This window comes from Ptychodera flava, chromosome 16, assembly GCF_041260155.1.
Source record: "Ptychodera flava strain L36383 chromosome 16, AS_Pfla_20210202, whole genome shotgun sequence".
NCBI classification, from domain to species: Eukaryota; Metazoa; Hemichordata; class Enteropneusta; family Ptychoderidae; genus Ptychodera; species Ptychodera flava.
In genome coordinates, this window is record NC_091943.1 from 17,565,335 (window position 1) to 17,582,426 (window position 17,092).

Consider the following 17,092-nt stretch of genomic DNA (forward strand, 5'->3'; position numbering starts at 1 on the left):
ATGACAAGGAAACCCGTACAAACTATTTTGTGAAATGTAATATTTCACTTGAAACAAGAGTAAATCCTCATTCTAAAATGGCATGGGCTGAACGACTGACTCTCAAAAAAGTGCTTAAAATCATGGTTAGCAAAATAAAAATGCCTCTAATTCAAAATGTAAGAATTTTATTGCAAAACAAAATAGTTGTTTTGTTATATAGCATTTAAAAACACAATGTGAATACTTCAGAAAATATGACCCAGCCAGAACAGAGTTATATTCTTTGGAAATCTTGAAATTCAGATAAAAGGGAAGCAGGAATTCGGGTGATTTGCATACATTTGCAAACATTAACCCTTCTATATCATACAACTTACGACTGATTGCCAAGCTAAAAGGTGAACCTAACCAATTTCTAATCTTGGGTTAACAAATTAATAAAAATTGGAAGAATATTTGCACAATACAGTGCGTTGGTTGCAGTGCCCTCTTGACATTTTTTTCTTGATATTCCTGTTCCTAAAAACTCTACCATAACCTTATTTATATTACAAGCTTTTTGGGCATTAATTTGGCAGCCATATTTAATTTCTGAAAATCATCAAAGTATCTTTTAAAAACATTGAACCACAAAAGGTGTTTCTTCATGCTCAAGAAATATAATTAAACTTCAAAATGGCTGAAATAGATTGTTCAATACATTTTATGACAGAAAATTTCTTTTGTATTGGATTTATGCAAATTAAAGAAGTGCCAATGCAAATCATTGCACCTCAAACATCATTTGACCATGCCAAAGAAATATACTTTTAACTTTAAAATCACAGAAATAGCTTGTTTAACCCTTTGCCTGCTGTAATTTTTTACACCAAAATTTTAATGCAATATTTTACCGATTTCTGTGAACTTTTCTGTACGGTTTTTTCATAATTTTGGACCAAATGGATATCATTTTTCAGCAGCTACATATTTTTATCAAAATTTTAGCAAAAAGCAGAAAAATTTACTGTGGTACATTTTATAAAGTTGACAAAAATAGACTTTGGCGCCAAAAGGGTTAATACGTGGTATATGACAGTAAATGTCTTTTGTAGGTATGTTGGCCACCATATTGGACTTATGCAAATTAACAAATTATCTATGCAAATCATAGCATCTCGAAAATCGTTTGTCCATGCCAAAGAAATATACTTTTAACTTTAAAATCACTGTAATAGCTTGTTTAATACGTGGTATATGACCGAAATGTATTTTGTAGGAATGTTGGCCGCCATATTGTAATTATGCAAATTAACGAGGTGCCTATTTGAAACATTATACTTCCAAAATGATTCCCTGAGCCAAATAACTAGTGTCAGACTTTGAAATAACTGAAATAGCTTGTTTAATATGTGATATATAGCCAATTATGTTATTTTGTTGGATGGTTGGCCGCCATATTTGATTTATGCAAATTAGACATATTTCCCAAGGTGGATTCGAGTAAACTTTTAATATGTTGTTCTGGGTACCTCATTAAAATGCATTCTGAAGAAAAAAATTCTGTTGCAATTTGTGGTGGGTTAGGTGCCAAAATCTCGTAGATTGACTGGACTAGAACTGACTGATGCAGAAAAGTATCTGTAATAGGTTCCACTTTATTCTATATGGTCTACGGAATGAAAGGTGATGCAGAAAAAGACTAATGAAGCATGTCCTTGAAAAGGATTATATAACAGCAGTGTTTTCTCCAGGTTTCTCTCACAAAGGGGGAAATGTCCCCCTCCCCAGCCTCTTTGCTTGGAAATTTTGGGGATTGTGTTTTGATTGTGGGGAACCGGAATAAATTATGAAAATTCAAATTATGCAAATAGTGTCTTTTCAAGGTATTAGCAAATTACGATTACAGTCTGGATCAAATATCAAATTTAAGAGTCTCCTATGCAGTCAATCATAGAAATGACAACCAAACAATATTATTCCTTTATCCAGGGAGCAGTCAAACCTTGAATACACTTCTAAAAGTATCAGAATTGTGATATGCATTGTGAAATGTTCAAAATTATAGTATGAATTATGAAATATTCAAAAATCAAAATTTAAAATGTGACTTTTGGAATGCAAAAAATTGTGTTAAAGGGATACAGTTGTCGTAACTGTGCTCAAAGGTTGTATGGGACCCATACAACCAATGTAAACATTGTATCCAAGGTACGATGGTGATTGATGAAAGTTACAACATGTCTGTCATAATCCACAATGTATAATTTAAATGTTGCAACTATGATGATGAGGTGCATCTAGATATTGTGCACGAAATACATTTTTTGTAAACAAGAAACTCATACAGGCACGCAGTTCCCACGACTGTTTCCCTTTAAAGTAGTATGCACCTCGAAAGTGAAAGACTTAAACTTTTGCGCTAACTTTCCTCAAGGAATCATTCAACCATTCTCATTCAAAATCAAGAATAAAAATAGGGGGTCACACTGCAAATTTTGGTACTAGAGAAACAAATTACCCAAGATTTACCGATATTAGAAATTCAAAATGGCCGCCATCCCTGTGTTTACTCTATAGAGAAAAATAAAAATTATCGAGTTTCGAAAAACTAAGCCGGTGAAAAGTTTTCTTTCACCAAGAGCTTTAAAATGAACCCCCACATGAGGTATATCAGAAGAGAATTGTAAAAGTTTGAGAGTCCGAATGTCTGTTCCCGAGGTGCATTCTACCTTAACTATGTGTTAGACATTATAACACAAATTGCAATATGAATTATTTAATGAATAAGTTTTTTGGAGCGCGGGAGAGAAGGAATTTGTTTAGATGAGGGAGGAAGGGAATTTGTGTAAGAGGAGAGAGGGAGAAGACCAGTTCCAAAGAGAGGTGGTACATCTTGCGTGCATAAACATTTATGATTGAAAGTTCCTAAATCTAGGTGCTGTCACTGAAAATCTTGTAATTAGCTTTGGGAATGGCCAATATTCACTTAGTAGTTATGGCAACACACTTCATGCAAGTCTTGTAATCTTATAAGAGACATACAGGCAAGTGGCAAGTTGGAGTGCTTTTCATAATGAAGTTATGAAACCAGGGCAACAAGGTGGTTTAGATAAATGTAGTATGGTAGTATACTTCATCAACCTTAGAAAATGTCATAAGGAATTCAATCAGTTGATATGGCAGGGTTCAACTTATTCAAAATTTTTTTCTGGTGGTATGATATGCTTGCACTGTTTTCCATAGCTAGGTTCAGTGTTACATTCTCTATTACAATAAGTGTATAGCTTTCCTGAAGGATCTCAAATCACAGAAAACAAATCAATCCTTTTTTCAGCTAATGGTTAGACTCTGCTTTCAGTATGACACAATGTAGACAAACAAGTACATCGGAACATATTATTTGATTTATCAGATAGCCATCAGTATTTCATTGTGTATGTTTGTTGATTTTGAAGTCTAACAATTACTTTGCTATACATTTGCATCCTCTTTTCACATATTTTTGTTTGTATGCCAACTACTTTCTTGTTCTATTCCGCAAAGCATGTTGAGATACATAGTATTCAGCTTGTCAACTCAGCCTGTATTTATGCAGACTGCGTTCTTATTGTTGACAAGTTAATTCTGGTCCAGACTAGAATTTAAATGTAAACAATACAATAACAATACACTTTACACATACCGTATAGACAGTCTTGAAAATGGAGACCCGTATTCACGTGTGACTGCACATTTGGCTTTATGCTTTCAACATTCTACTATTACAGTACATCATACATCATTGTACCTTTCTTGGTTTAAACATAAATCATTTCGTTGTGCAGTCGTTGGACTGTTTCTGCATGAAAAGTCAGAATTCATGTTTCTATACTGCACATATTCCCTTTGAATAAATATGGATTTTGACCAAAAACAACTTTTATGAGAAACAGTACGTGTACACCCAGATCCTTTTGGGAATGTTCTGACCATATTTTTTATAAAAGTCATAACAGAACCATATTTTTGACAAAAAAGTTGTCCTTCCAGCAATATTCTGACCATATTTTGTCAAAAATGTAAGAATTTTTCTAGAGGGATATGGGTGCACTATTTCTCATAAAAGTCCAAATGTTCCTTAAAACATTGTAATTACACAGACACATAAAACAGGGTCAATTTTCAAGTTGAAACTTCTAGTAACACTAACAGCTACCAGAAATTCCTCAATCATGTACTTTAGACCTTGACTTTGAGGGCACTGCGGCGCAACAAAGGAAACCTGATCAAAAAACATTGAAGATTCCTACCTGCTGTGTTTTGATTATATTAACTGCAGATTTCTTCCCAGGGTTAAGGTAAACTTCAAAAGGTCACCCGGGGTCACCTTATATTGGAAAAAGCCCATTACCGGTATATGGGTTTGAAAATTTACAATATGTGGTTCATCTCACCATTGACTAGCCCTTCACAAAAAAAGCAGTACTTAAGTTCACGAAACAGGATACTGGGGGAAAGGAAGGTTAAGAAAGAAGGTGAAAGAATTGTTGTTTTGGCTGTGAGAATCGATAGCTTTCCTTAAGAATACACAGACAAGTTTCAATAATACTTTGGTACACTGAATGTACAGTCCAAGGGTCAACAGGGTAAGTACTTGTGCAAAACAAGTATGGCCTACTTGTATTTCTGGTATGCCTTCTCTTTGAAGGAACAGTCTTCACAGGCAGGTAGTAAAAATTTAATTTCTTTACACAAATATCTTGAAGAAAACACACCAATAGTTTTGCATTGCCCATAAGGTACACAGCAGGAAACTGTAAATTCTATCACACTGGCAGGCAGTTTATCATTTTTAACAGGAATTTCACATATAGACTTTTTACTACTATTCTGGATTACATTACATTCTACAAGGGGAGAATGTATCGTACATAGCTACATGAACATGTAAGCTGCACATGCAGGTAACATACATGATATCAGTTCATCTTTGGAACAGACGAATGTTTTGTGACAATTGAAAACGAATACTGTAAAACACTTTGAAATAGCTGCATCATGCATGCTGATTTAGTGATTTTGGACTTTCATTTCAATCAACAGGTTTTTAATTTAGCTGAAAAGACATCTTGTCCATATAGAATGTGGGCAAAAGTTTAAATTAGCGGCACCTTAAATTTAAATTTAAATACTTGGCTAGATTAACTAAAGAAGGATGCTAACTAAAATGACTTTTTTACAGTGAGTAAGACATATGGCACCGGGCTTTAAGCCTTTTGCCCAGACATACCGGTAGTATGAAGCGATAAAGTAATGTTCATTAGATACTGTTTACAGATGGTGTGCCCTCTAAATTTAACTATATTTCTGAGATCTTTGGGTCATGTTTGGAATTTCTGAAAATATCTATGTATCGTCCCTGCCTTAATAAAATGAAATTTTCCTTTCTCGCAGCGGATAAATTCAGCTACGTGGGTACATTGGTATACTGATTGCAATCACACATACAGATACAGAAACAGGCAAGGGCACAGACATATATATTGAGATATGATATAATACCAGTATACTACAATACTGTAAAGCATGTCCTTCACCAAATAATGCCATATTTTAACAAAATTCTTTGATTAAAATAAATATTCCTTTTTTAGCAGTCTATACGGTAGATTTCCTCCATGATAAATTAATCATTACAGTAGTTTAATAGTTTACTGAAATAGACTTGTTCCATCAAACATACATATAAATTATATCTCCAGCCAGACATATGTTGAATTGGACTTTTGATAAAATCATATAATATGCTGTCTGTATTCTATCATCACCATTGATAATAGAATACAGACAGCATATTATATGATTTTATCAATGGTGATGAAGCGTAACCTCTGGCAAAGCCACCATCATAATTCACGACACAGAATTTGATTAAATTCTCAGCATGCTGGGATTTCTCGGAGACAAACAAAATGGATGACTGGGTACATAAATAGAGATTACTGCACCTGCTTAAATGCAGGGCTCGAAATTAGCGGTAGTCCTGCGTCCACAGATTACCATCTTTTCCCTGGGGCTACCGAAATCCATTAAATGGTAGCCCACACGGACTACCAAAGACCGGGACATAAAGTTCAGCCAGTGCCTGGCGTGCAATGGCAAATATCTGAACTGACGTACTTGAATGACAGGCGCTGGAAGCGATGGTCAATGAAAACGCATTTTCATTGCATTTTGATCATAACGTATCAATCACAGGCAAGAAAGATGCCTCCTCTCTACAGAAAGCCCACGGTCTACATGTATTTTTAGCATGAGGATGAAACAAGTTGCCAATAGATCACCAAACTTTTTAGTATCACTGTTGTCCATTAGGCTAAAAAAGATCGTTTCTGGTCACCGCGTGCGTCATTTCAGAACCTAGGCGTCATGGCATTGTTATTGGGTTACAAACTGATCAGTACAGCTATCCTTGATATCCCTGTTTGTATGTCAGAAAATGCTAAACAGAAAACGAAGTATTATGCAGCCAGTGATAAAAGACAATAACTGTTGCATCAATAGTGCCAGACCAGCATTGTTAAGAAAAAAAGGAGAAAAAGAAAGCCGCGTCGCCCCATCACTTTGCTGAATGTCAAGGACCAGAAACATTTTTTTTTTGGGGGGGGGGGGGGGGATTATACCCGTTTCCTTTTGGTACTGGGTGTGTAAGTATTTACATCAAATGACTAGAAAATTCACTTCATGGGCAGAATCTTGAAAAATTGCTTTTTCTTGTTTGGTTAATGAAAAACAATATCCCTAAACTAAAATATGCATGGACTACCAGCCATTGTCACTGGACTACCAACTTCAGAAAATGGTAGCCCAAGTTGACTACCAGGGAAAAGGTTAATTTCGAGCCCTGTTAAATTGCACATTGTGATTTAATAGCGTTGACATCATCCCGTACCATATTTGGCACGTAGGCATGGCCAATAAAACCTGACATGAACAACGCTCATTTCAACACAATATAATGAATTTACTTATCTGATCTACATGACCCCATGAAATTGACAACATATGATTAATTACTCACACCACAAACAGCCAGTGGCTTTTACTTTATGATGACTTTTTTCCCCAATTTTATATTCACTGTCAATAACAGTTTCTGTTCTGCTCCTGAAAGCCTGTTGATATACACAGTATTCGGCTTTTAAACCAAATCTAGACATGTGCAAACTGCACTATTAATGTTGACAAGTGAATTATTGCCCAGACTAGAACTTAAATATAAACAATAGTTCATTTTACATATATAGAGGCTGTATTGACAAGCTAAATAGTGGGTGTTTCGACATGCTTTGGGAATTAGAACTTGTAAATTGACTAACAAAACAAAAATAGTGAAAATATATCATAAAAAGTTACAGCTAATGGCCCTTTAATAATTGCAGCAAATGTTTTTTTGTATATTTTCTGTCTTTTTGGATTTGAACTTCTAATCTTAAGGGTATGGACCACAAGAAAAAATGTGTTATCAGCTTCAGATGACAAATCATTTCAAATCAGTATTCAACATGAAAATTCATTGGCATTTGCCACAGCTTGATCTGGAAATTTATGACACAGTGTAGTCTGCAGCATTTTAATATTTGATTCAGGTTGCATGAAAACAGATAATTCCATATGATGAGTATATCACAGTTGACAAATTGACTACATTTGGACCTATAAAAAGCAGACTAAACGTATCCATTGGCTCATTTTTTATCACTGCCATTAATCATCACACTTCACAGTGTGACTGGGGCCTTGATAAAATATGACTATCTCATAACAAACTGCTGTAGTCTATACAATATTCCGTAATTTTGAAACTAGTTTAGTCCTGTGGCACTCCTATAGGATTCTTATAGTACTAAAACTTAAATATATGCAAATTGATATAGACTGTCGACAGTCCCTTGCACCTTTTCTGTCTCTCACTGGTGTTGTCTCTCACACACACGACGATGGGAAGAAGCGCCGAAGGCACAAGCCATGAGCACTGAAGGCAATGTATGCTTTATGAATGTCCAGCTTGCACCTTCGGCGCTACGCTTGCGATTCCCCCAATGCCATATGTGCATTTGCGAGAGACAACACCAATGAGAGACAGAAAAGGCACAAGGGACTGTTGACAGTCTAGCAAATTGATTGAAAATATGATTACCGGATTGTTTTGTAAATATCAGTCCCAGTAGTATTACACTCATATGGCTGTACATAATTGAATATAAACTATCATCATGTACATTGTATAATTCGACTTATTTTGGCGAGCATATCATGTTACTTGAAAGTTGAATACATAATTGGTATGTAGAAATACAATATCTTGGCTTTGATATCATTATTTTTATTTGAAAAATAATACATATAATATAAACGATAATATATAATATTTTATGCACTATTCATACCCTATATGGCGAGAGATTGCATTCAGTATTTACAATACACATTATATTGACTTTAATATCAATAGTCACCGATTGACAGTGGCAATGAAGCTTTTAATGTAATGTTATGTAAGTGACTCTGACTTCCCTTTACACTCCTCATACATCAGTAACAAACTACAACTTGTAAACCCTCAATTCAAAACCCCAGCTGGTACATGTAGTTACTGAGTACAAAACCATAAATGGACACCCTGCATAGCCATCGTGCTTATGACATTCGTTCAATTTACCAGTATAATATCTAGTCCCTTCACCCACAAAAACTGCGTAAGTAAGCCAAAACACTGGAACACTGGTATACTTTTGAAAGGCCTGTGAAAAGTAAAACTCAGTTCCTCAGATTTTCTTGGCAATACTACAAGTGATTTTTATGGTTTTATGATCAGCTAAATTGCTTGGTCATAACAAATAAATGCAACTGGACAGAAACACATAATAAAGTGTGTTTCCAAGATTTGTATATAATTAAAGAACATGAATGCGTTCACTAATTGGACACTATACGGGTATATTGAAATACAAATATTGATACATCTTCAAAATACATAATGTCAAAATAAACAAAATGTAGCTATGGTTATTGCTGGGAACAATTCTTTAGTTTAAAGTGCCTGGCATACAGACTGTAGGCGTAGTTGTTGCCGTTCTTTTTCAGCAGTGGAATTCTTACAGTACCTACAATTGCTGGTACTGACATAATTTGATATTCTGTGATTTGAAAATTCTGGTAGCTGATGCACGCTATGGGTTGCTAGTACCAACAAAGACTTGTTTATACAGTATTTCTAACATTTATTTAACATCTCAATCATATGTGCCCACACTACATGTAGCACGCAATGAGAACATAATACACAAACAATTCCATATGACACTATCAAAACTCTTTGTAAACGAGTTCACACTGATATGCCACAACTGACGTTTCTCATGACTATCACTTAACTCACTCCAAAAAAATTACAGAAATTCAGACAGCTGCTGATGATTTAGTCAAAACATTCAAGTCTTTAGTTTGCCCCATACGGAATTTAAATATATGATTTCCTCTTTGTATTGAGTATTTGCATTCTATGGTTTGGTGAAGGTCACATAAGTTTAGAATTCCACAGGATGAGAAAAACGGCAAAAATAACAGCAAATTTCACAATTTTTTTATTATATTTGCTCTGTACAGAAAGTTTTGAACATTGTTTTCATTAATTCACATGTCAAAGCTGCTTCAAGGCACTCACTTGTAACCCATATTTTTTTGTTGATATTTATGAAAAATTCATTTTCCAATAATTAAATTTGATGACAGCTGATTAGCCATGTATCATTATTCAGCAAATACCATACAATGTTAGGTTGTTAAAGGTCAGGATATATTGAAATTATCAATCGCGGAGTGTGTTCAAACTACCGGTTGTATCTTGATGCAGTAATTTTCATGTCAAAATGAAGGAAAATGTATTTTGAAGTATTTGCATGAAGATTTTGCAGCATTTCACGGAAAAAATTTGATCAACACCTGCAAAACTGTAAGCAAGCTCTGCAGTGCCAGGGCCACAGGTCCGTGGAGTTGACGTGTCTCCCTATGTATACTAGTATTACTACACGGCAACTCCAAGGACCTGTGGGGCAGGGCCGGCCATGTGTTCAGTAGCCGATGACACACAGCCACGCAGAGCTTCTCCATTGCGCGCTATACGCAGCACACGAAGACGATTCATCGAAATTTGTGTATATACTATGAGTGAATTGTCAACAGGAATTCACAAATTGCGTGCTACCGTAGGTTCCATAAAAGCTTCATCGTAAGTGCGTTGGCGAACGAACCCAAGCGACGTGACATACCCATACTAGCCTAGGCTACACGTGTAAATCGTAATCAGTTGACGTTTTCTACGTGCTATTGCCATAGCCAGGGACAGGGTATCATAGGCACTTCCGCATTTCATTAGTCGCTGACCACGTCTCTTTCCCCGACTAAATATGTTCCGACAAAAACAACGCCGTTTACAGAACAGTCTGTGTGGAGATATGTAAGAACAGATGACACGACTTCCCAGACTGATAAGATTTTCACTCACCTTTCACGTCTTCTGCCAGGGCCTTCCATATCGGGGCAAACCGTATACAGTGGCCACACCAGCTGGAATAGAACTCTATCATCCAAGCATTTTTTGCATTGTAAAGCGTGCTTTTCAAATTCTTGTCATTTAGTATCACCACCGGGTCTGTCTCGCTGTAAAGGGTTTCTGAGGGCTGTGACGGCTGGAAAAACTGTAAGAAATAAGCTACAAACGGCAAGAGCAGCATGTTGTTGATCTTCAAGACCGCCATAGTGAGACCCTTTAAGTCAGTGGGGAATTTCGAACATTGACAAGTAGCGTCGACGTCACGGAGGCGACAAATCAGCTTTGACGCGTGGCATGAACTGAGACCCTCTAAGCGTGGGTTGACAGTGACAAGTTGTCTGAACAAGTATCTGTGGCGTAACATAATAGGCGCACAGCTGCAGCAGTTAGCTTTTATAATCATGTAAATATAAAAATTTTCACATAATTTGCATTGAATTCTCATTCCATTTCTATTTGGCATATATCATTGAAGGTTGTATAGTTTGTTTATTCAGTACTACTCATCGACCAAAATAATATTACATGTAGGCCTAATACATCATACAGAACTATGAAACATAATTATCCAAAAATTCGTGTCTACGATTTGTCGCATAGAATATGTATCTGCTAAGTTTTCGAAGAGTGTCTACTTTCTGTGATGAGAGAAGTATTTTAAAACTTGAAAAAGACAGGAGGGTTATATTAGCAGGAATGTATCTAGCTCTCAAATCGGAGTACTTCGGACAAACTAACCACAACATGAAATTCATCTTCAACCTCTTTCAAGATGCATAGGTCACACAACCTATCCATTCGTGGAATATTATTTCAACGACCTGTTTCTATCTTCAGACAGTGAGCAGAACTTCTAAGTTTACATAGGGCTGATCTAAACACAGGTTTCTCGATCAGGTACAAATATGGTTCAATTCGAAGTTTTTTTGAAAGTTGAGTATGTTTCTAACCTACCAGGGTGGTGCAAATCTTCCATTCATGACTGTATATCTATATCAGTACATCTTTGTTTAAAAAAATCGTAAAATTACAGTTTCGTTCCCAACACCTTGGTGATCCCACACTTCACGAAAACCAAAGCTCCCTAACAAAAAAACCGGACATTTTTACCCAAAATTTGTGATTTGCCGATTGCTCTTAGTGAATTATAGACGCATGACTTTGCAGATTCTGACTCAATGTAAACTTTGCGTTTTTAGAGTGTTAGACGGAGAACGCCAGACACCGTTTGTGACGTTAACATCGATGTTATTCACCTGTTATTCATAGCATTTGTAAACAATTCTGTTCTTATCCATACGTACTATTCGCAACCAGTATTTGATTATTATGCAATAAATATTGACTCCTTAGGTAACTCTTGTTACTGAAGTATTGCTATACAACTTTAAGATAAAACACATAATCTTGTAAAGATTTTTTTTCAATATCATTGGCAGGATGGACGCCCCAAATTTCTGAACCATACAGCGTCAAAGATTTGCCAAACAATATCGAAACACCATCACAGGTCTGAACGCCAAATGATTAGGTCAGAGAATTGTTTTAGCAAAGCCACAGAGGCGGCGAGAGAGATTGTTTTCAATTTTAATGAACCAGCAAAATCTCTCAATGCTACGTTGTTACTGATGATGACTTGGAGTCTAGATTTTTCAAACTTTCCACCATAATAGAGCTACTGCATATACACTCAGTAGTGTTGACAGAACAAATTCTGAGCATTTCAACATGCTCTTTGAAGAAACAAAATTAGTATAAAAATATGTATGTACATCAAAAATGTCTTACAAGTAAAACAATTGCAGTATTGTCTTTTTAACGTCCTAAGGGACAGACCATTAGATCTTGGGAGGTGGGGTGGTCACAATCAGATTATGAATATTTTTTTACAATTGTAAATTTTAGAATTTTTACCAAGTGCGTCATGATGTGCTAATTTTTTTCTAAGTAAACTGTCAGATTTACAGTTTTTGGGGTTCTGATTTAATTTTTTTCGTTTTATTTTGCAAACCAGTCTGAAGATTTTTCCTAACTTTTTGCTTTGATTTTTTTTTGTTTTTGACCACCCCTCCCAAGATCCAATGGTCCATCCCTAAGGTGGAGTCAAACACTTGACCTTTTTTCATTTCGCGTCTTTAGGCCGGCGTGTAACAGCACTGAAATAATGGCAATGCGCAAAAGACATATTTGCCGCAATATCAAAATATCCACATCAGCTAAAGTAAAACTGCTATCCCGAGGAACAATTTAATTACATGTATTCTTCCTGACCTTACTTATAACTGTTGATGGATATTCAAGTATTTTTGTATTCTCTGTGAAATCTACTTTCTCAGTCAACTCACAAAATCATCACGGCGGTGTCCAATTTGTTAACAATGGATGTGTGCAATGTTATTCCGACAACTGCATGGAATCTAGTCTGAACTAGAATCCATTAGGAATATCGCATATGTTTTGTTTTTGAAGGGACATAAGCTGTAACTTGTGGCAAGTTTTTTCAGTATTCTGCTTCAGTCTGTATTTCAACTATAGTGTCTGACCCAAATCCGTTTGTTATGCTGAAATTTCGAGTATTCTTTTTGTCAACACAGCTTATATGTGTGTAGTGATCATTGCTTATTGCTTACAAATGAATTCTAGTCCGAACTTGATCACAATTTCCAACAATAACAGTGGAGATTATGCTAAATACGTTGCATTAAATCACAGTTTAGGGATTCAATGCAGAAAGTGTAGGGAAACCACAAAACAAAAGTTCTGAAAAAATAGCCAAAAGATACAGCTTATTGAGCTTTAAAAAAGTCACGGCGTTTTTGCTCATGTTCGTTTTCTTTCAAATGCCGAGAAAGGTCTACGTCATCGTCCCTTTACAGCATTAAAGCATATCAGGCTTACATACTCCACTGATGACGTGGACTTGTGCATGTGCGCGTGCCACTTTGCGCAGTTTTGCCTGCCATGAGTGAGTTGTACTGATAATGGCGGTACGTCGTTATACTCGTGCGACTTCTATTAGGTACCTCATGTCAATATAGCTGTGGGTCCATAGCTGTGATGGTGGTTCTCTGACGGGTTTTCTGCTTGTACGTTGTATTGTTTTTACAAAGTTGTGGAAGTAAAAAAATTAGCGTGTATAGGCCTAAGACATCGAAAACCCGTCAGAAAACCAGCATCGCATCACATTTTCGGATCCACTGCTAATCTAATCTTTAGCCTCAATTTGACTGGACAGAGTTTAGAACTACTTCTACAAGACAAAAGAAAGTTTTTTATAACAATGAAAATGAGACGTTGACATAGCGAATTATGGTAGAGCAGTAAACTAATTATTCGATACAATTTTTTGTGACGGTGAACTTTAGGTCGTTTAAAGCGCATAGGTGTATATGTGGAGGGGAGGGCGGGGGTGCGTGGTTATCGTCAGAAACGTATATACCCGATCGGTCGGCGCCTACCTATCAGTGAAACGAAATTCAAATAAAAAAAATGTAAAATCACATGATTTAATTGGTATAGTTTAATAAAGTTGCACTGCTCTCCAAGAAAGACTCGATTGACAAGACCTCAGTAAAATTAATGTGGTGCACTGACCCCAAGCTATTCTTCTGAGCTACTACAGGCTCGAAGGAAAAATCATAACCCTTTCACAACCATAGTTTGGCCAAAACCCACTGTTATCAATGGTGAGTGTGGACCTTGTCACAGGGAATTTGGGTGAGAGGCTTTGGGAAGCGCAGCTAGCTTACTGATTATTTTTTTTCAAAATTTTGACCATCACAAGTGTACATTTCTGGAAAACAAATATCATTTGGAAATGATACAGTCTTCGGCAACTTAAGTTGATCATAAAATGTTGGCAACACGAGAAGCTCGCATTTGACGCACACTCAGGAAAGGTCAGTTTACATCACACTTTGCATCCAAAGAGGTACTTTACAGATTGATATAAAAGCTCTCCTTTCAATCTCACGTGACTGAAATTTTCATTTGCAATTATAACCTGTGAAACGGCGCTGCTTTTACCAACTTACATTTGCGTTGTATGCAGACACTGTATTTTATAGTTACCGAAGGGAGTTTTGTCAAGCCTTACATATTCTTGATTAAAACTTTACAAGGGTGCAGGGCCAGATTTTGCGCGGGGAAAGGGATGAAAATTTATAGAGGGACTCGGAAGACGTATATTCTGATAACCCTCAAAACGTCTAAAGATAAAAAATACCAAACAAACAAAAATCCCAGAAATAGCCGACCTATTTGTCCGACTTGAAACTCCGAGACTTGTGATGAAATGTCTTCCTTCAGTCCTAGGAATAACGGGGTCTCGCAATAAACCTGTGGCATGCGAGAGTTTAATGTTTCAGAAAAAGACGACTTTGAACAACCATCTCTAGTGCGAACATATCTTTGTGTTTTATTTTGCAACTTGATAAACAGATCTTACTATTTGGAGAATCTCTGATTTTGTGAGATTCAACCTACACAAATATCAGTTGCTCTGGTTAAAATAATTGCGTTGTTAACATGTATAGCCACAGATAAACTGGTTGGAATAATCTTCACCTACAAGTCTATATCTTGACGTTATTTTTTTTTCCGGTGAAGTTCGTGGCATGGTGTTCGCAGCCGTTGACTTTAATAAAGTATGCGCCGAAGCGCGAGCGGCATCCGTCTGTGTCTGCAGGTACACTTCTTGGCACAGATTCGTTGGTATATGATGTCGTCGTGAGAGCGAAGATGGTACGGCCACTCCCGTGAGCGCAGGTCGTAAACTTTCTCTTTTTTTACTTCGTGCTGAAGTTGTCGGGAAGGGCTCTCTGTCAGAGTTGAGACGGACTTCATGGCCAGTTGTCTATCAGCGCTAGCGGCGGCGCTCTTCTTAACGGTGTCGGTGCCGTGGCGCATGTCGTCGAGATGCTGTTTCAGTTTCTCAGCCAAGTTGGTCAGGCTACGGTGTTCGATCTGGTCGCCGCTGAGATGCATCAAAACGTACACGAAGGGGATCTCCGCTAGTAAGAGCGAGAAGACGTAGTAGATGCGGTCATTCTCTTCTTTGGGCAGGTCGGAGATCCAAGACACAGCCGCCGCCATCCGACGGTTCAGCGGAACCCAGACGTAGTGGAACCCTATGTACACGTACAGCACGATGCGGCATATGTAGTAGATCGTACGAAGTGGGCGATAGCGATCGCGCACGAACCACGGCAGCGGTGCCATACATGACGCAAGGCCAATTGTAATGACAGCGATTATAGAGGACACTATCGGAGGACAACCAACGGTTATCAGCTCCATAGCTATGAGGAAAATCACCATATAAATATAACTTTACGGCAACATTTCACACGGTTGCATTTCTTCAGTCCTCGTCGATCATGCCTGTCATCGAGTTGACGAAAAATTCTCCGCATTTGTTTACGTCACATAATCGAATTTCCCGGGAGTCTCCGAGGGGTTCTTTAAGCTTATCTCTAATCACGTGCGTGGAGAGACAAGTGGAACTTGAGTTAGGTGAAGCATGTTTTTCGTATTTTTCTTTGTGAGATAGGAGGAGCATCATTATTTTATTTTTGTAGTTCCCTTTACCACGAAGAAAATGTTCATGGTTTCGATAATGTTCACTTCAGTCGACTTCATCTCGGCACGCGCGCGCACGTCATTGGCGCAAAGTTTTGGATTGACTAAGTCTTGCCCGATTGAGGGCGCCCTTTCCCGACGAGCCAAACTTGCAAGATAGCAGAAAGATCACGCTTCATAACAGGCGAGCAATGTCTCCTCGCGACGGCAAAGCAAATCACGTCCGAAGAAGACAAATGGAAACAAGTCTTTATAACTACACTTCGTTTGTAGCAATATTGATCGAATTCTGGTCATGTTACAGTGTAATTCTCGAACAAAGAAAATTACCATAGGGCCAGAGTAATTGAATTCATTGTTTGCATCCCCTCAACATTTGGGAAATAAGCAGATAAGCGTTTCAAACTCACACACAAAAAAATTTACACAAGTAAGTTTAACATTATTAATTTTTCCATGTGATACGAGTGGCCATTCAAGAATCAAAGCATTAAACTTCTTTTTCACCATGTAATTTACACTACAATATGACATTCTGCAGATTGTTTAAGATAGAATGCACCTTGGGAACAGATATAGTCAGACTCACGAAGTACAAATTTCCACAATTCTTTTCTGACCTACCACTTGGGGAGGGGGCTCATTTTAAAGCTATTGGAGAAAGAAAAACTTTCACTGTCTTAGTTTTTCGAAAACCCAAAATTTAATTTTCCCCCATAGAGTTAACACAGGAATGGCAGCCATTTTGAATGTCAAATATTGGGTAATTTGTTTTGCTAGTTCTAAACATTGCACGGTGACCCTCGTTTTTTATGATTGATTTGGTAAGAGAATGGTTGTAAGTTTCACCGAGGAAAGTTTTAGCAAAAGTTTTTCAGTCTTTCACTTTTAAGGTGCATACTACCTTAAAGTTCATTCTAAAAGCTTTGTAGAAAAAGATTTGTAGGCATAAAA

General features: G+C 37.0%; 1 protein-coding gene across 3 annotated transcripts in view; it reads right to left on the reverse strand.

Moving 5' to 3' along the window:
• Window positions 1-10,793, reverse strand: part of LOC139114160 (sulfhydryl oxidase 2-like) — a 179,112-nt gene extending 168,319 nt beyond the window's left edge. For 2 of the 3 annotated variants that reach the window (XM_070675724.1, XM_070675723.1), the window contains exon 1: window positions 10,511-10,792. In XM_070675724.1, coding sequence (XP_070531825.1) covers window positions 10,511-10,763 — 253 coding nt within the window. In that variant the 5' untranslated portion in view covers window positions 10,764-10,792. Of the gene's footprint in view, window positions 1-10,510 lie in introns of all 3 variants that reach the window. The other variant, XM_070675725.1, reaches the window with a different exon arrangement.
• Between the last annotated feature and the right edge of the window lie 6,299 nt (window positions 10,794-17,092).